At 41.7% G+C, this 19,243-nt stretch overlaps 2 protein-coding genes across 5 annotated transcripts in view; one reads left to right on the top strand and one right to left on the bottom strand.

Moving 5' to 3' along the window:
* The window catches only part of MKRN1 (makorin ring finger protein 1), a 21,696-nt gene extending 12,776 nt beyond the window's left edge, over window positions 1-8,920 (top strand). For both annotated transcript variants that reach the window (XM_054833042.1, XM_054833032.1), the window contains 5 exons: window positions 4,550-4,776; window positions 5,271-5,485; window positions 6,194-6,304; window positions 6,759-6,897; window positions 7,321-8,920. In XM_054833042.1, coding sequence (XP_054689017.1) covers window positions 4,550-4,776; window positions 5,271-5,485; window positions 6,194-6,304; window positions 6,759-6,897; window positions 7,321-7,533 — 905 coding nt within the window. In that variant the 3' untranslated portion in view covers window positions 7,534-8,920. The remainder of the gene's footprint in view (window positions 1-4,549; window positions 4,777-5,270; window positions 5,486-6,193; window positions 6,305-6,758; window positions 6,898-7,320) is intronic.
* RAB19 (RAB19, member RAS oncogene family) overlaps window positions 1-19,241 on the bottom strand; it is a 20,015-nt gene extending 774 nt beyond the window's left edge. Inside the window, exons 1-5 of one of the 3 annotated variants that reach the window (XR_008577995.1) lie at window positions 19,034-19,241; window positions 18,714-18,926; window positions 17,655-17,838; window positions 14,378-15,280; window positions 13-123 (exon numbers count right to left, since the gene is read on the bottom strand). Coding sequence is in view for 1 of the 3 variants with exons in the window: in XM_054833056.1 (XP_054689031.1) it covers window positions 15,015-15,280; window positions 17,655-17,838; window positions 18,714-18,908 (645 nt within the window). In the remaining 2 variants the exon portion in view is untranslated. Of the gene's footprint in view, window positions 1-12; window positions 124-10,096; window positions 15,281-17,654; window positions 17,839-18,713; window positions 18,927-19,033 lie in introns of those variants that run through there. The other 2 variants (XR_008577996.1, XM_054833056.1) reach the window with 2 other exon arrangements.
* Between the last annotated feature and the right edge of the window lie 2 nt (window positions 19,242-19,243).

Below are 19,243 nucleotides of genomic sequence, written 5' to 3'. Positions count from 1 at the left end.
ATGAGTACTCACATAATTGTTTGAAATCAAAATGGACACCTTGTGTACAGAAGAGTTTGAAGTTGTCATACAGTTCTCGGATTATACTTCTTTGTCTCCACAGCACTACTCAGATTCTCGGATCTGAAAAGAAAATGACCTTCTCAATGTTACAGGGTGCTGCTGGAGTCTGATCTGAGCAAGGGTGAAGAGGAAAGGAATGGTCTAGTGACACTAACATTTTGCTAGTATTGTTGAGAAGTTTGATTGTGGAATTGTTGGGTGTATCTGACTTGAATATAGTCCAGAGGAATGAAAACTCGTCTTCTACCTGTCAATATGTCACCTTACTGTCATAAAAGATACAACTTCTTTGTTCACTGACACAAAGGATCCTTTTTTTAATCTTTTAATCAGAATAGAATACTTCAGATTGGAAGGGACCTCTAGATGACATCTAGTTAATTTCCTGTTCAAAGCAGGGTTAGCTACATCAGGTTGCCAGGTGGTTTGTTTAGTTGAATCTCTGTCCGCAGAGATGCTGAAAACACCATAAGCTCTGGGCAGCCTTTGCAGTGTTTGACTTCTTTCACAAGGAAAAACTCTTTCCTAGTATGTAATTGGATTTTTCCCTGCCTCTGCTTGCCTTCTATCGTTTGTCCTGTGCACATCTGAGAAGAGTCTGGCTCTGTGGTAGCTTTTTTTCCCCCATTAAGTAGGTGAACGTAGCAATAAGATTGCTTCTTAAGCTGAACAAGTCCAGTTTTCTCAGTCTCGAAGGAAGTCCTGAAGCGTAAGAGCATTTCATTATACCTTGAAGCAGTTCCTTTTTCTAGGGGGTCAGACTTATTCTTCTCTGACTGCCACAGATTAAATTAAATAACATTCTCTTTGCTGAATCTTGTTCCAAATTCACTGTTTTGTATCCTTTGAAATTTGATGTGTTTTAGTGTACAAACATACTCAGCTGTTTCTCTTCTGAACAGTGCTACATGATGCTAATTCCCATGGTGACTTCTTAAAAGCTGTATTTTAAAAACTTCACTTTTCTGAAGCCACTGTCTTTATTAAGCTATAGTAATGAAGAACCTTGCTGCAGTGATCAGGAAGATGTGTGCAGTGTGTTCCATTATTCTTGTCAAATGCCTGGAGAAATGTACAGGTACTTGGAAACTTTAAAATGAAGCCTATTTCTTAAAAATAGCTAGAAGAAAGAAGCCTGTGTGTTTTAAATTGTCTTACAAATGCTGAAGATTCAGGGTTGGCAGTTTAACTATGCATAGCTTGGGTTATAATGTTCATCTTTTGCTGTGAGATGACATTCTGCTAATGTAGATGATTCTCTGATTTGGGACTAAACCTGGTATCTGATATTGATAGTGACAGTTCTTCAGATAATCACTTGTGTGTTGTACGGATGCACCAAATTTCCCTATTTGTTCTGCTGCTACTGCTGCTAGATGTTCTGGAATAATTGAGGGAGAGTAGAAAGGCAGAAATATAAGAAACACTCTGAATTAGATGGCTGTTTCCTGCTGCTACAAGAGGAAGATATTTAATGCTACAGAGTGTGTCCTAGAGTGAAAGCAGGTGGTGTGTGAATTGAAGGTAATGAACTAGGGTTTTTTTTCACTGGTATGAATTTAACCCTGTTGACTGTGAAATGGGCAGTGAGAAGATAGAGATTGGGTCCACCTACTGGAGGGTAGTGGTTTTGCAAACAGCGGACAGAATCAGAGAGAGTAAATGTTACTCTGTGGGGGATGTTGGATTCAGAACTACTGAGGCAGTGGAGTCTTGTCAGTTTCTCTAGTTTGCTTTCGAAGAAGAAGCAAAACTGTAGCAGTTACAGTGCAGTAGATTCAGGAGATATGCTTGCAGGCCTTTAGGTTATGGAAGCTGAGATATTCAGAAGTGGAAACACTAATTTAATTTTTATTTCATAGAAATACAGCTCTTGCTGAGGGAAAGTGCTGGGACAGCACAGAAGACTGGGACTGGAAAACTAATGTCACTTTTAGTATGGTTTTCCCTTTCCCACCCTCTCATAATATAGAAGTACCCAGAGCCATTATTAAAGACTGACATTAATAGATCTGTATCTTTTTGTCTAGATGTCTAATCACTAAGAACTGGTTGTACTTTTTTATGCAAGGACTTGCTGGAATTTGGTAGCTGTACTGTGTACTGTGCTTGTTGACTTAAGTTGTTGTTGGTTTGTTTGTTTTTAAGTAACAGCTCTATACTTTTTTTGTGCTAAGATGCGAAGCTCTGCTCTCTCCTTCTGTGAACCAGCATAGTAAATAAATGGATTCCTAAGTCAGTCTCTGGAGGGCTAAGACTTCAAAGCCTTTATTCTCAACCTCAAGCAATAAGTGGGTTTTTTTTGGTTTTTGGGGTTTTTTTTATTTAAATGAATAAAACCCTTACTGAATAAAGTTTTGATAAAAGATAGTCTTGAGGGAAGTGCAGGTGAGACTGGAAAATTTTTCTAAGAGAAACTTCAAATTTGCCTCTTCTTTCAAAGTATGCATTTTCCAGGGATATAGGATTGCGTTAAGCAAAGATCATCTTGCCAGACCCATTAATATTGTATCACTTGATTCCTTTGGAACTCAGCTGCATTTGTCCGTCCAGTAGGCTTCTGCGCATCCATGCTATGATCTGCTAAGCTCTCCTTCCTCACTAAGGGTCAAACAAGATGTCAGAAGTCATGTGAATCAACTAGGTAAAAAATCTGTAGCAACATTAACTAGAAAAACAGGGGCAAAAATGACAGTTAAGGGAATAGAAACTGACTGGTAATTGTGATTTTTTTGTTACTTCTTTTGGAAGTGGAGACCATTGATTTCAAATGGGGTGGAATTTCAATTAATAAGTACAAATTTTCATACTATGTTCAGCTACTCAGAAGAGTAGGCAGACCCTAGTGTATGGTTACTTACTTGTTACTTTTTTTGGTGCCAGTTCACTAGAATTCATGGGGAAGAAGAGGTAATGAAAATTTTTTTGTTGGGAATCTCTTACTGAAAAATGAGCAGGTTGACAGCTGACTTGTTACTCTGTCACTCACTTGCTTTTGAAAAGTATGTTTCTAGCAAACAGACCGATCCAAGATTAGCGCGAATGACCTCTAAAGTCAGAGATGGTTCAAGAAGCAGACTTGAACTTATTTTGAGAGCTAATATTTTCCTACACTAATCTTCAATATTTGCTTATCCCCCCAAACTGTGAGCTCTCGGGGACCTTCTTTTTCTTTTTCTCTGTATGTTCGTAAGCTAACAGGCTGATAACATGTTCGTTGTGTCCCTTTGCTCCATGGGGATGAAAACTGTGTGAGCGTGCAGCCTCCGATTCTTTTTGGGAAGGAGTCGGTCCTTTACTAATCCAAGTCTGCCTTTGATAGTTTTTGCTTACTTCTCTAAATCTATCTCTCGAACAGTTTATAAAAGTAATACTTTCTTATAGCATAGATGACTTTTTATTCTTGTAACAGCTAATGGTTATGTAAATGAAGTCCAGTTGCTGTTCTCCCTGGTGTTTATTCTGAACATGGTGATGCTTTGTTGTTCTGCTGCATTTATTGTATCTTCAGACTGACTGCTTTTGTCTTGTAACTTGGTTTATCATCCTATTTATGTAGTGGTCTCAAAAGCCTGCTTGGCTTTGGGTGACACAGATAAGCATATGTTCAAGAGGTACAGGGAGAAGCAGAAGCTGTCTGTTAAGCAGAAGCTGTCTAAATGGGGAAGAGAAATGACACAGATTTCAGTTCAGTTTAGAATTAGGTAAGGGAATTTACTTAGGATTTTGCAAAACTGATGGCTAGCTTAGAATGCAATGAAAATGCCCTCAATTTCAGTTTCTGAAAGCTAGGCTTATGTGTCTGACTGATAGACCGGATAGAGTTTTTGGCTAATATGTAGAATAGATTTAGTTAAAGGTGTGGACACAGCTTTTGTATCATTCATACAGATGCATGGGAGTCTAGAAGTGAAAGTTGGTTGTTCAGGCTGAGCAACAGCATGCTAATTAACCTGCACATAAGGAACTGCTGGGTGGTGCTGCCATTCTAGTGTTTTGTTATGCTGGATACACCTTTAATTGCTTCAGCTGTATAATTTCTGGGGAAAAGCCTGTTAACTTTAGCCAATGTGGAATTGATTCTTAAAGCAGTGAGAGATTTGTAGCCTTATTTAATTGTTGCTGAACCAAAGTTTGTATTAAAATGTACTTAAGCTGCTGAGGACTGATGAGTTGGGGTTTTTTTAGTGCCTACTTAGCCTGTAAATGGGTCTGAATCTGACCACTGAAATCTTGATAGCTTTAGTCTTGTCTGGATTGAAGGATGAAGAAATTGGTTGTGCTTTCTTGAGTGGGAAAATAACTCTTAGTTCAGGTTGAGGGTGTGTAAAACATGGACTGAAATAAACCTTGGTTGTTTTTATTATTCTCTTTGGATAACTTGAGCAGGGTTACCCAAGGATTGTTTTGTATTAAAACAATGTGTTCTCACTCCCTGTGCTCTAAATCTGAGTGTATTGCTTACTGTTGTTAATTTTATTCCCAGCTGCTCCTTCCTGCGCTGAAGCACCCTTGCAGGAAATGGTGATTGAGGAAGAATACGAAAAGCAGCAAGTGGATGTGGAGATAAAGAAGGAGCTGTGCCCCTACGCTGCGGTAGGAGAATGTCGTTATGGAGAAAACTGCGTGTATATCCATGGGGATGTGTGTGATATGTGTGGACTGCAGGTCTTGCATCCAATTGATGCTGCGCAGAGATCTGAGCACATAAAGGTAAGTAAACAACTGTCTGGTGTTAAACAGCTTTAAGTTATTGCTTCCTAGCTCCCCGCAATCACTTGTCACTAATTCCCTTTCTTTTGAAGATGCATGCAGGTCAGGCAGTGAATGAAATTCCTGTTGTAAACTGGACTGTTTCCTGTCAGGGCCATATTCAAAAGCAGCTGGGTTTCCTTATCTGTGCTGGGAGAGCAGTCTGCTTAAAGATTCTAAAGCTTTGTTCTTTGCCTAGTAAAACTGGATGGTCTTTTAGATTGCCTTTCTCATGTTTAAAAGCAATGTCTGAGGAAAGGAATTTGAACTCGGAATTGATTGTTCCCCACTATCTGAGCAAATTTATTTTTTTTTTTAGGATAAAGATTTTTCAGCTTATTCATACTCCATTCATTATGCAAAACAGCAGAGTAAAACTGAGCTTAAAAACCTGCTTCAAATTCATCAGGTGACCAGTTGTCTCTGTAGTTGTTTTCTTTGTCTCTCCTTTTCAGTCTTGCATTGAAGCTCACGAGAAGGACATGGAGCTTTCATTTGCCGTCCAGCGTAGTAAAGACATGGTGTGCGGGATATGCATGGAGGTGGTGTATGAGAAAGCTAATCCTAGTGAGCGCCGCTTTGGGATCCTCTCCAACTGCAGCCACACTTACTGTCTCAAGTGCATCCGCAAGTGGAGGAGTGCTAAGCAATTTGAGAGCAAGATTATAAAGTGAGGCACTTTCCCGTTTCGATGGTGCTTTGTTACTATGGAAGAACGTAGTAACTTGTGACAACTTGCAACAGACTTCCAGATGCAGACTGCACAGAGACTGCATTTAATGCATACTAACTTTAGTTTGGAAGTAAAATAATTGCTAGGAATAACATTTACACTCTGATTTGGTTAATATGGATTTAGTTTGCAAAACTCAACGGTAGAAAATAATTTTTGTTTATTTAGTAGCATGTTGTCCAGTGGTTACTGTTTAAGTCTTTGGACACCCAGCCAGGAATCTGAAAACAGATTAACCAGTTCAGAATGTATGCTTCTTAATTCATTACCGCCCTAGTTCATTAATCAGTTGACAAAACATTTCTCCATTTAAAGACTGTTCTAAAAAAACCCCAACAAGGTTCCAATGAAATAAATACAGACATCAAACCAAAATAAATTTATTTAATTCTAAAGAAAAAGGAGTCTGTGTGAAGTGTTTTTTTCAAGCTTTTCTGAGACAAGCTGACTAGCTGCCATTGCCATTGAGTTCTTTAAGAAGATAGTTTAGGTTATCTTCATGTATGGGAGAGAATCTAGATTGAAAAACCCATACAGCAAGTGTACGGGTACAATACGTCTTTAGATATATGCCATGACTTGTTATATAGGAGAGAGAGTGCCCTGTAATGTGGAATTCTGCAGCACAGTCTGTTCATTCCCCAGGTCCTGCCCAGAATGTCGGATCACATCTAACTTTGTCATTCCAAGTGAGTACTGGGTCGAGGAGAAGGAAGAGAAGCAGAAACTCATTCAGAAATACAAGGAGGCAATGAGGTATGAGCACTGCAGCTTTTTGTCAAGTTGAGACAGTAGAGATAAAGGCATACCTGGATAAGAAGGGTGTTGATGTAAAGCCTTCTCACACCTTGTTTCCACCACCACATGTGAAATGCATCCTTACCTATCTGCTCACAGATCCATGCAACCACACAGTCGCAAAGCTATTCCTATGTTCTTTGACCTCAATCTTTCCCTTCTAGACACAAAAAGTCAGTGGTGTAGCCATAAGGTAGTATGAGCTACTGCGCTGCAAGCCATCAGTGTCCCTATGCATGCATCGACCCACACACATTGTGTAATACGTCATTTCTGCGTGTAGGTGTTATACTGACAAAAATACCTTCAGCTCCAAATGGTACCTGAGATCCTTTTGGGCTACAGGTAAACGCAATTCTGAAGTCTGGTTGGGGTCTGCTGTGAGTAAGGGTTATGATATTTTCCTTTCCAGCAACAAGCCATGCAGGTATTTTGACGAAGGCCGTGGGAGCTGTCCATTTGGAGGAAACTGTTTTTACAAGCATGCATATCCTGATGGCCGCCGAGAGGAGCCACAGAGACCCAAAGTGGGAACATCGAGTAGATACCGGGTCAGTGCTGCTGGTTTTTGTCCTTTCTATACAGAGAGAGTGCAAGAGGGGCATGCGTTAAATCAACTACCTTGAGAAGAGGACAGGGAAATGTTGACTCTTTTTTTCCCACTTCTGATAGACCTCTGTAAGGGGGAATTTGAAGGAGGCAGTGGTTTAAAGTTTGTGAACGCTGGAAGATGGAAACAGTGGCTTTAAAAAAACTTTCCTAGTACACCAACCTACTGAAGTAGAAATGTTGGGCAGCATTAATAGGGGTGTGTAAGGGTAAATTCTACTGGAGGTCAGTATCTCCCTGAATGTGGAAACGTCGTTTCCTGCATGTCAGAAAGTAGACCGGGGGCTGAATCTTGTCAGCCTCTGGGAAGACTCCAACCTTGTACCGCTTGGTCACCTGTGGAAATACTTGTGTTCCACTTGCAGGCCCAGCGGAGGAATCGGTTCTGGGAGTTCATCGAGGAGCGAGAGAACGGTGATCCGTTTGAGACCGATGAGGATGAGGTGGTGACCTTTGAGCTTGGTGAGATGTTGCTTATGCTGTTGGCAGCAGGAGGTGACGATGAGCTGACGGATTCCGAGGATGAGTGGGACTTGTTTCATGATGAGCTGGAAGATTACTATGACTTGGATCTATAGCACCTGTCAGTGGAGTGTGGACTGTCGTCTTGGCTTCAGGCAGTAGCTATTACCTGTGGTGTTGTGGCAGTGCCTGTGTTTCTCCTAGGCAGGCCGATCAATTCCAGGTGCTGTTGTAATAACTTTTACCCAGGGTCTGTCTCTTCCCATCCCCTCCCACCCCAGGAGTGTTGTTTTTCCTCTGTTTAAATGAATAACAAGAAATAAATCTTTAAAATGTTAGTTTTTGTAAAAATGAATTTAACTGTCAAACAGTTAGCTTAGGTTTGTTGCTTCATCTGTGTACCCAACAGAGTTCACCCAGTTCCAGGGTTAAAGTGTTTACAGGACTTCCACACTCATTTTGAAGAGCCCAGATACAAAAATGAGCAGTGGCCATGCAGTGGGGATGTAAATTGGCTGATGGCCTCTCTTCTGTCTTTGTACCAATATTTCTGATTTCAGGCCAGATACAAATACTCTCTTTCTGGCATCAGCTCCGTTCCAGCCCCCTCATGTACACATCTTCATTTGTGATTTTGGTCTCTTGTTTACTTGCACATTACTATTACTACTGTGTAACCAGAACCAGGTGTGAACGTTCTGGGTTTTTACTGTGTTTAGCATGAAAGGAAAATGTCTTTGTGAAAGGAGAACTCTCTATGTGTATATACAGATAAATGTAGAGTTGGACCTCAAGGATGGGGAGACTCTGTGTAAGTTAAAAATAACAAAACCATCTTTCATCCCCTCTTGGTGCATGAAATCTAGCCTCCAATTGGACATGAAACTGGTTCAGTGGTCTCAGCTCAGTCTGTGGCAGTGATCTTTACTATCGCTTAATAGATGGCACTCCCTAGTACACCAGCTCTCTTTCATGTGTATGATTAGGGTTGTCCAGGAGCAGAAATCCGGTTAGCCAAGGTGGGGTCAGAGGAACACCAGAGAGGCCCCTTTAGCTTTATTGCTCTGTAAGTTTTAGAACTTGGTGTAACCACTTAAGCTGCAAGCTTTGCTAGGAAATCGCTATGCCTCTCGGCTGGTTTGAGGTACATGTGCCTCATGGCATCTGAGTTGGGCAGGTTGCCTGGTAAAGCTGTTCAGCTTATGTGCGTTACTGCTTACAAAGGCAGTCATGCAGTTTCTGGCTGTAATGTGCATTGAGAAATTACTTTGCCACCAAAGCCCCAGCACAGAAATTTTAACCTTGCATTACATTATTGCTGTTTTTTATTGACTTGTGGATGCCCCGTGATCTGTTCTCCTGCTGCTCTTGTCCCCTAGACTGCCTCTCCTTTCACTTTTAAATGGAATGAGAAATTGTTCTGAGGTCTATAACGTATTGTTTTGCAGCTGCCTTTTGTAAGAAGCACTTTTCCCAAATAAAAAAATCAAAAAAAAAATTAAACAAGAAGTCTGTCTGTTCTGTGTTTCAGCTTGATTGATTATTTTTGTGTGTGTTTCTGTAAATACAAAGGCATTTATGTCACTTATTCTCAACTCATGCAGAACCGTGTCACGCTAATATGGAATCTTAACTTGGTTAAGGCAAAGAGCCTGTAATGTAAGGAACATGTTCTGAACAGACAGCTGAGACAATTGAACTGTAGAAGGAATTTATGAGGCCATTAGTGAGAACAGATGTGGCTTGCTTTCTCAGAAGTTCTACACTATGGTATTAATTTTATTTGTCCTGAACAAAGCCAGTTGCAGTGCATATTCTATGCATAGTTTCCTGTTGTAATGCTGTTTAGACAGCAAGTCCAAGCATTGCTACAGGCCACTTCCTGAGAATCTACATGCTTTTTTAAGCCTATGTGTGTTCAGAAAAAAATGTTCTTCAGCAGAAATACATAAAGTTGGAAGAAAACTACTAGAAACATATTCAGATGCTGAGGGATATGACTAAGAAAAGTTTAACTGAACAGTCTAAACTGTGTTTGGTTTTTTTCCCCAGAGGCAAGTAGCAGAGGGAGAAAAGGATTTGAGCTTGATTTGCACAATTGACATTTAAAACTGAAGCGGGAAGAAACAGGAAAAAATTAAAGGCTTTGAAGTAGAACTAGCCTTTCCTCCTGTACATAGTGAACATAGGTTAACATCCTATTGGAAAGCTGCAATCAAACATAAGTTTAACAAAGATCTGTGGTGGCAAGATGCAAAAACATAATAAAGGTACCAGTCAGAGTACGTGCATCAGCTTTCCTTCATAAGGGGTCAGAAAGGGCATGTTTTACTTTGTGTGTGGTGTACGTGTGGCATAGTGGTTGATGCTGCTGCTTCTAAGCCTTATTTCTGCTACAGGGGCAGCTGAGTATGCAAATCAGTGATTTGTTTTGGTGAAGGCTGTTTTGTCTAGCTGCAGGGTGACTGATGTAGTCAAGTGCATTGTGACAAGTAGTTTCTGTTGAGCTCTTGCTTTGAAGGGTGCTGTGGTTCTTGTTAAAGAGCTGCATGTGTTTTGTCATCAAGCAGTACTGCTATGTGTCACTTCCAGTTTGAAAAACTTACTGGTGGTAAGCCTGTTTCTATGTTTCTAAGCTTCCTGTTGCACTATGATCCCCCCCTCCCCTCCAAACTGGAATGACTGAAAAGAGTAGGGTCTTTGAAATCAGTAAAGTATGTTAGCAGGCTGCTATGCTTTTCCTCTGTAAGAACAGGAATAAATTCAGTACAATTAAAGCAAACTTTTTATGTAAAAATAAGGAGGGTGACAACTTGGGCTGTGCTACATTTTCATCAAGCAACTACCTGACATACAGAAACTGAAGAGGCCAATGAGAGTAGTGTCAAGGTGAAAAAGGTATAAAGACTCCATAAATTTTCACCAGCAAAATCTTGATTTTGAAACAAATACCTAGAAAAAGATGCATGCTTTCACTTGAAGTGCCTTGACTTTACTCCCTATGCAAGAATATATACATGTGGTTTGATATAAAATTTTATATCTTGTGGTAAATGCAAAATATGACTGCTGCCCATTCTAGTTGGTTGGAGTGGGATCATACAAGCAAAGAGCACTTCTTAAAACCTCTGCTGCTTTAGTTCAAATTGCAGTAGCACAGCACTCTCTTGATTGTAGCTTAAGGCCTATTGTAATCTTGCTGAGGGATGCAAAGTAACAAAGTAACTCCTTCCTGCTACAGCAGGTACAAAACATTTCTGCTTAGAAGATACGGTGAGGTATGGAATGTCTCATGTTTGGAACAAAACTTGTACAGATGGAATTATTAATGCTGCAACAGCTTAAAACAAGGGAATCCACATGTCCTTTAGGATTGAAATATAATACAGGGCTGTGCTGTAGGGATCAAGTTGCTACAAAGTCAGCTTTAATCTAATGCTAGCATTAGGGGGAATTACTAAACTGTAGTGGTGAGCCTCACTTCAGGGTAAGCAAAACTAGACAGACTTGGCAGTGAAAACTGTCATAAGTAGTGATGTTCACGGACACAGCTGTAGCAAGGAAATGTGGGATTGCAAATATGCTAAATTTCTGCCCCTACTTGCTGCTGTTGCTGTTAGCTGTGGGTATGCTATTTATCATTTTCAGTCAAGCTAGAGTCAACACCTGTTTGGCACCAGCTTGATGTGATTGCATAGACCAAGCCTGTGCAGGCAGCTGAATTCAGAACAGCAGCACTAGAAAAAGTGCTTTAAAAGACTTTTAAAAGTCCTGTCTCTCTCAAACTGTAAGTTCCTATTAAAAGTTATAGGACTCTTTAAAGGCTCTTGGCCTGTCTAAAACTACTCGTACAGAACTCACATATCCCAGTGTTGCCTGTTGTACGTAGTTCCAGTAACACACACTTGCTTGAGAGGTGCTTGAAAATGGCTTCATGAGTCAGTACATTGAGTAATGAGTATTAAAGCACCCTGTCTGGAGCTGAGTGGGGGTGTGGGAACTGATACACATAAAAATCTGCCTCTAGGCAGCCTGCAGCTGGCAAGGGGCACCTCTAGGCAGTGCGTGTGGTTAGAGTGCTCATCTGGCTGGGGGAAGCTTCAGTTTCAGTTCCCTGTCCAAAAACACAGGCATGCATCTCCTTCCTGAAAGGAAGCTCCAGGATAGAGCCCTCTCCCTCTCCCCTCAGGGCCTGCAAATTGCTTTCTCTCCCTCCTTTCCAACTATACTTAAACATTAACTGGAATTATTAGATAAGAATATCAGCTTTTGTTATTAAGAGCCTGTCCCCTATGTATGAAGAAAAGCTTGACCACATAGGTGGTGCCATTTGCCTTTTACGTCACTGGGTTACAGTTAATGGTTGCTTTTAAGCCACTCACCTTCTGGGATGTGTCAAGAGTTTGCTCCATTTTAAAATACTTCGGGGGGGGGGGTGTTACCCTGTTACGTGGATAGGTGCTGCTTCAGTCTCATCTTCCATGGCTGTGATACCAATGCAAGTAATGTGCCACAGCTAAGATTCAAATACTTCTTCCAAGTACACAAAAATTTAACAAATAAGCTCATCTGCAAGCTGGATGTGCAGCTCTTAAAACTGGGGGGCAGTAGTAGTTTTTAGAATAGCATTGTAAACAACATTACATTAAGTTACACTTTCTACAAGTGTATTAATGATGCTGTCAAGAAGCACGTTAGATTTGCATATGATGCTGGGGGAACAAACACGTTAATATAAGGTTCCATAGCAGTTAACATGGTTTTTGGTTAACATGCATTGTCATAGCTGCATGCTTCCATCTGCTCCCTGATGGGGAAGACACAGCTGCAGAAGTTACACTGTGCCTGTTTTTTTAATGTAGTGGTTGCTATCTTACAGTCTAGAATACCATGCTATGAAGGGATTTTTTTAAGTTTATAGCTTACTTTGCATATTACCTCATGAATAATACTGTCTACTAATATATACTCTGAAGAGCCTCCTTCTTAGCAACTGCTGCAGCTAGCTCTTCATTCACCTGAGGACAACTCAATTACTCTGGAAACCATTCAGTATAACTGCCCCAAGGGCTTGTTGAAGATGCCAAACAGAGCCTACCAAAAGAGGTCTCACTCCTGTTGTCATTACACAAGGGGCAAGTATTTAAGACTAGTTTCTTGAAAAAGCATAAGGAGCCTGTAACACCCATTAAAGGAAAGGGACAAGTGTAGCTCGAAGCACAATCCCAATCCTGTTCTCCCAGATCCCGTGTTGCACAGCTTTCTGCCAGTGAAGGACTTTGCAAGGAGCTCCATGTGTGCGGGCAGGGAACAGCGAGAGCCCTGCAGTGCTGGGCAGTTAAGGGAGCATCAGCCTGCAGAAGCTTCTGTACTGAGGGTAAGCAAAATAACTTCAGAGAGTAAACTAATTAAGGCAGTAAACCCAAGGGGCCATACAAAGGTTAATACTCTGCTGGTAAGATCCTTCCTCTAATTCTTGGATAGTGAAAGTGTAACTGGAGGTGAACATGATACTTTACTGTTAAGGTCACCTGGAAGATTAGTATTTGTTGCAAATACTATCTCTAGTATATCTGAAATAGAACAAAGTTTATTAGCAGTTTAAGTGTGGATACTAAGAAAAAAGTAAGAACTGCTACATTACAAACTACTACTGGGAGTAGTTTGGATTTTAAACATGCAGGAATATTAAACTTACGTTTGACTGTTTTCCTAGTGATGAGGTATAGAAACTAGTTGTTTGGAAGCTGAATTGCTACTTTTTCAGCTACTTTGAAAGGTTACGGTGTTTACTGTTGCTTAAATATGCAAGCTGAAATGCAACTACTAGGTTAGTACCAAATCAAGAGGAAATTAAGATTTTAAAAGTAAACAGATCAGAAGGAGGATGCCTGAAGAAGATGGAGCTTTCTCCATAGCAGGTTATAGCAGAGGGCTTAGCAGCTAGCATGGAAGATTTCTCCCTCAGTTTACACATAGCTGAATTAACCCCTGCTCTTTGCATGTCATAGCAAATAACCTGGCCAGAGGAAGCATTAATGATATTAGAAATATTTGCAAGACTAAGTTAGTGATTCATTCTACTTTATTTTTTGTGCTTCTCGGACAAGATTTTCCAGAAATATTTGCTACATGTTTTTTCCTATTTTTCCAGAACTTGTGAAACATGGGCAGACTGCCATCTGGTAAGCTAGCAGCATACCAGCCTTCCCAGGGTTTCTTTGCATGTAACCCAGACTGTATTTTATCATTACAGAGTTTGATTTCCAGTTCATAGCATAACAGTAACTACTTAAGCAATGCACTTTGGTACATGTGGACTGCAGTCAAAAAGCTTCCTCCATATATTTCTTTCCTCCCTCTCCTTCTGTTTCCATCTACTGAAAAAAACCCCCACCAAAAAACCACCCAACCCCAAAACACAAAACCAAAACCCAAAACAAAACCGTCATTCATTTCAGTACACAGAAGTGGTGAGCCCCCCCAGAAGCAGACCATGCATTTAGAAACAATACAAAACCTTGTTGCTACCAAGATGTTCAGTGTCCACAGCAGCAGCTTATATGCTTGCCTAGGGGTAGCTTTCTGGTATGCTCCATACCATTCCCTTACTGCTTTAAGGTGAGGTTGCATAATTAAACCATCTTACCCCTTGCTGAGTTTTACAGGAGCTTCAATCACTTCTTCACACTCCCTTGAAAATCTACAGGCATACTCTCAAGCTGTCTTTGGCCCATCACACAAACTACAGAAGGTTTTTGATTAACATCAGCACATCAAAAGCAAGACAAAGTTAGGAGGAAAAAAAACAAAAGTCCTTTCACCCCAGCACTGATTTAGGCCATTACTTGTGCCTTCAAAGCTTCACTACTCCTAGCAAGTCTATATTAGTAAGACAGAGATCACTACTGGAAACAATTCTTATAATTAGAGAAGAAAATAAAAGACAACTTTTCTCACCCCAGGAAGAAGGCTGGGCCCCTCGTGTATCATATTCTGCCTGCTATGAGACCCCAGGGACATCTCCCAGTCTGTCTGGTGAGGAAATCAGTAGAGATGTGGAATCACATACTCTATTATGTTCCTTGGCATGGGTGGCCATGCACCTGATTCAGGACCACCCCTAAACCAAAGTTTAAGCAGCAATGGATAAGTGCTGTCCAAGCACACATCAGAGTTTTTAAAGCTACTGGCAAAGAGTAAAGTGCTTGCGCTAGAACAAACAACATAGCTTAGAAGGGTCAAATCAACGCAGAGCTGTGGTGCAAATTTATCTTCTGACACAGCCAGAAAATCATTTAAGGATATAATTAAGGCAATAATTTTTTTAAGTTCTCTTTGGTTAAGGCAAGGGCTGGCAGCTTCCTGAGTCCTCTCAGCTCAGAAGTTCATGTTAAAGTATACGCTGCCATGTTCAAAGCAACCTGTGCTGCTAACAGCAACAAGGATCTCTGGAGATACTTAGAAGCCAAACTGCAAGGTAGAGATATCGGAGAGATGGCTTGAGGTGACATAGCACACTTTCATCAACTGAATAAAATGAAATCAAACAGCCTCAGAAGAATGACTACTTCCAAGTTCTTCCTGATATGTCTCTTCAACAGAGGCACTGGGACTTCTCCACACTTGGACTGACAATCAGTGGCCTGGAATCAAGATAGATGCTGTTCGGAGGGTTCTCTCCATGAAGCTGTAAGGTGTTTCGGGCTATTAGCTCCTTAGCCATTAACGTGAAGACCTCTTCTATGTTTTGAGCTTCCTTTGCTGATGTCTCCAGTACAGCTAAGAGCCCATGCTTCTCTGCTAGTGTGCAGGCATCTTCAAACAGGACTTGGCGCTTATCCACAGAATCTGATTTGTTCCCTTAAGGCAAATGGATAATTCAATAATTTAGTCTCTCAAAAAAATTCATCTTTAAATGCAGTACATTAATTCAATTTTGTTAAATAATGGTATTATGTTAGGAATAAGAGTTACTGGAAAAAAAAAAAAAAACAAGATCTGAGCCACAAACATAGAATGTGGATCAAAACTGCAGCTAATCATATGATGATATAAAATGAGTTAAAAAACCCAACCAAACAAAAATCCAAACCCCTGTGTTCATTCAATTGCTTGCTGTAGGTAATGGTGCCAGAGGATTATTTGGAAACAACTGTTGGACCCTGTTCCCTTGTGTTTTTAAATATTAGGCAACATTTAAGTTAAATATTAAAAAAAAAACAAACAACAACTTAAAAATCTCAGAGCTATAGTGACTCCACACAGTAAACCAAAGCAGTGTTGCATAAAGGTTTAGTCCATCTTCAGTGGAAGCCACACGTGTTATGCTACTGTCAAGGTATTCTGACACATCTCAAAGTGGATGCTCAGCTCTGAAGATCTGTGATGTTGTTAGTCTAAAGCAGATATCCTCAAAAAAAACCCAACAAAAAACAAACACCAAAACTGAGGAAGAACCTGCTCAACTGTTAAATCAGATTTTAACATGGCCTAAGTCAGTCATTTTAAGATGATGTCAAAAAAGACAAGAATTCACACCAGCTACCTTAATACTTAAAGTACATACTTAAGTTTCTGCATGTATAGATTAAACTTATACTTGAAACAGTTTAATTAAACCCTGTCAGAAGTCATGAAACACCTCAGATAAAATACCTTTGTATATTTAAGGAGTTGCAGCATGTGTGGCGTTATCATCAGTTCTGGTACATGCAGTACCTGATTGAAGTCTATGTTCATAGTTTGAAGACAACTTTTCATCAAATTCAGATATTTAATTTGAATTATATATGAGCCAGCCCCCCCCCGCCCCATTAAGTCCCTTTCAGTTTTTCTAAAAGGAAAAAAAAAACCCCACCAAAAACCCAGCCTACAAAAGAAAACCACAACCCCGCAAAAAAACCACCTTGCTTGAGGGTTATTTGCCTTCTTAAAAAGACTCCCTTTCTTTCCTTCTTCAGTTCCACATGGGAAAGTTAGACTTCTTAACCTCATACTAGAAAGGTGTATGTAATAACTACATCTAATTAAATGTACAAAGCCTTCCTGCCACAGTAAGTAAAGCAAACAGCACCAGCTTTAGAAGAAAGGATCAAGCTGGATCCTTGAAAAAAGCTTTATTTTTACCAATTTCAGAACTTCTTAAAAAAACCCCACCAAACAAATAAACAAAAACCACCACCAGCCCTAACACACACAGATAGGTCTTGTTCTTTAGATTCATGAAAAAAGTTATAAAAATCCTACCAAAGTTTAATGATTTCCCCCCCTTACTCATTCCAAGCATTGCAGTTACATGCAGGGCAGAATTTCAGAATGTGTTTGTTTCTTCAGAGGAAGAACAGGAAGAACCACCGTGGCAGAAGTAATTTGCTAGGAGCACAAGCAGCAGCTTAGGTCCCATGCCTGCTGTGCTGTGGGGCTCAGCACTGCCTATCCTCAAGGGCCAGCGTGCGCTCGGCACAGTACCACAGTGGAACAGGCAGAAGCGGTGGAATGTAAATAAAAGCTGTCATTTTACTACGCCAGTTCTCTCATTTGTAGCTTCTTCCTTGGAGGAGGGAAGAGCGATAAGAACCTGAAACACAAATGGGAAAGAACCACACTGCTTCCTGCCAGCTCCATTCTCAGATATTTCCACCCATTCCTTTCCTCAAGGGGCAAAGTTTCTTGAATGCTAGTGGAATAAACGAGGAGGAGGAATGCAAGCAGACTACTTTGTGCTCTGTAAAAGCCATGTCCCCATCTACTGTCTTACCTGATCAGAATCCCATTACAGAGCGATGGACATGCATATCAAAAGAACAGAGAGGAAAGATGAGACTGAGGAGTTGTGTTGCTCTGTGCATTCCCCTTACTCTTGAATTATTGAGCTGCTAAATTCCTCTGCATCAGGAGTATAAGGTCAGACTTACTGCAATTCTAACCTCAGTATGGTTGTCCCCACTTGCTAGACTAGCAGCAAGTTTGTTGTGTTATTCCAGGAGGAAAGGAGCAAGTAAAAAAGTTTCACTGTCTGCAATGGGCTTGGTCCTATCAGGACCAGGCTGTGACTTCAATAATTTTTTAAGCTTCGGTCAAATTGACACAATTTCTGATCTATTCTAATTACAACTGCATTCTTTAATGTATAGTCCATAGATGATTTAAGTAGGGGGCTAGGGAGGAAGTGAGGGGGTTTTATACATGTATTAAAAAAAGCTATACAATATAATATTTAAAATTAGATTCCTACCAATTAACATCATGACCAAGTTTGCAGCACCATACTTTTCAATTTCATGAATCCAGTGAGGAATGGATTCAAATGTGGACCTCCTAGTAAGGTCATAGGCAAGGATGGCCCCATGGGCACTCCTGTAATAAGACTGGGTTATTGTCCGGAAGCGTTCTTGACCAGCTGTATCCCACACTTGGATCTGTAAGAGAAAGGATAGAAGTTGTAAAGACCAGCAAATGCCACTTCCTATGTGTTTGCCATCAGCATCTACGCTTTTGAAACCCCTCATCTAGAAGGCAGCGAGACCTGCCCCAGCTCACTCTGCTACACCCACAGCGTGCCTTTACCCTCTCTACATCTGAGGAGACATTTACATGCCTGTAAACACAATCTACACAGACCAAAGAGAAAGCTGCAAGCATAAACACGGCTTTGCAAAAGGCCAAGAAACCCAGTTTCCACAACTGTACTAAAAGATAGAGAGCATTACAGCCTTTTAATAGGAAAGGAAGAAGAGCCAAGAAGCCCTGATGCGGGGCTGAGCAAAGCAGAGCTATATAAAGGGCAGGCATCTTTGTGCATGGAGGTAAGTTCTAGCTAACAATTTCTTCCGATGTTCATCTTGCAAGTCTTCACCTTTCCTCAGATCAAGCATGCATCAAAGCAGAGCCTTTGCAAACTAGAGGGTTCTCCCCCCTCAGTGTCCCAGCTCAAACCCTCACATCTCTGAAAGAGAGGAGAGACCTCCCCTCCAAACCAGACCTGGCTTTCAAAGAACTCCCTGCAGGCAAAACATCAGCCCTCTCCACAGGTAGATCCAGAGAAGCCACAAGGGCAAGCCTGTACCAAAATTAGGGTGACTGCATCCCCCAGGGCATCCTCCTGAGGAAAAGCTCCCCTCAGCAGCACCCCTGGTCAGGAAAGCAGCCGGCTTTTGCCTGCTGCCTTCAGCAGGGCCAAACAGGGGACACTGAGCATCCTGCTGCTCCCCTGCACAGGAATGGCGACCCACTGGGTAATGGGGTGCAGCAGGTGCTGCCCACTGAGCGGCTCCGGCTCACTCTGGCCACCAACCTTCACTTTCTTGCCGTCGATGTCCATCGAGCGCACAGTGAAGTCGACACCGATGGTGTTCTGCTGCTTCTCGTTGTACTGCCCCGTCTTGAAGCGGTGCACCACGCAGGTCTTGCCCACGTTGGAGTCTCCGATCAGAATGATCTTGAAGAGGTAGTCAAAGGCATCATCCGCACCAGAGCTAGAGAAAGGCATTGCAGCTCCCGGGCAGGCCTGCGGCGGGGGAACACGACAGTAAGAGGGAGTCGCCGCCCTGGCCCCGCTCACGGCAGCCGAGGGCCCGGGGAAGGAGCCCCTGTCCCCAGCAGCCACCCACTCACCTGTTGGCGCTCACCTGCCGGGACAGGTAGCGCCCGCTTTGTACCCGCCCCGGCCCTCTCGGGGCCGGCGGGAAATGTAGTCCTCCTCCTCCTCTTCCTCCGCCCGCCCTGCCCCGCGGGCTCAGTTGGGGGAGCGGTGCCGGCGCCGCTCGGTCCCTGCCCCCTGCGAGGGGGGAGGCGAGCAATGGGTCCGGGGCGCCCCGATGCAAA

This window comes from Grus americana, chromosome 1 (assembly GCF_028858705.1).
Source record: "Grus americana isolate bGruAme1 chromosome 1, bGruAme1.mat, whole genome shotgun sequence".
NCBI classification, from domain to species: Eukaryota; Metazoa; Chordata; class Aves; order Gruiformes; family Gruidae; genus Grus; species Grus americana.
Note: the sequence above shows the minus strand (reverse complement) of the source record. Positions and strands in the feature narration are given on the sequence as shown.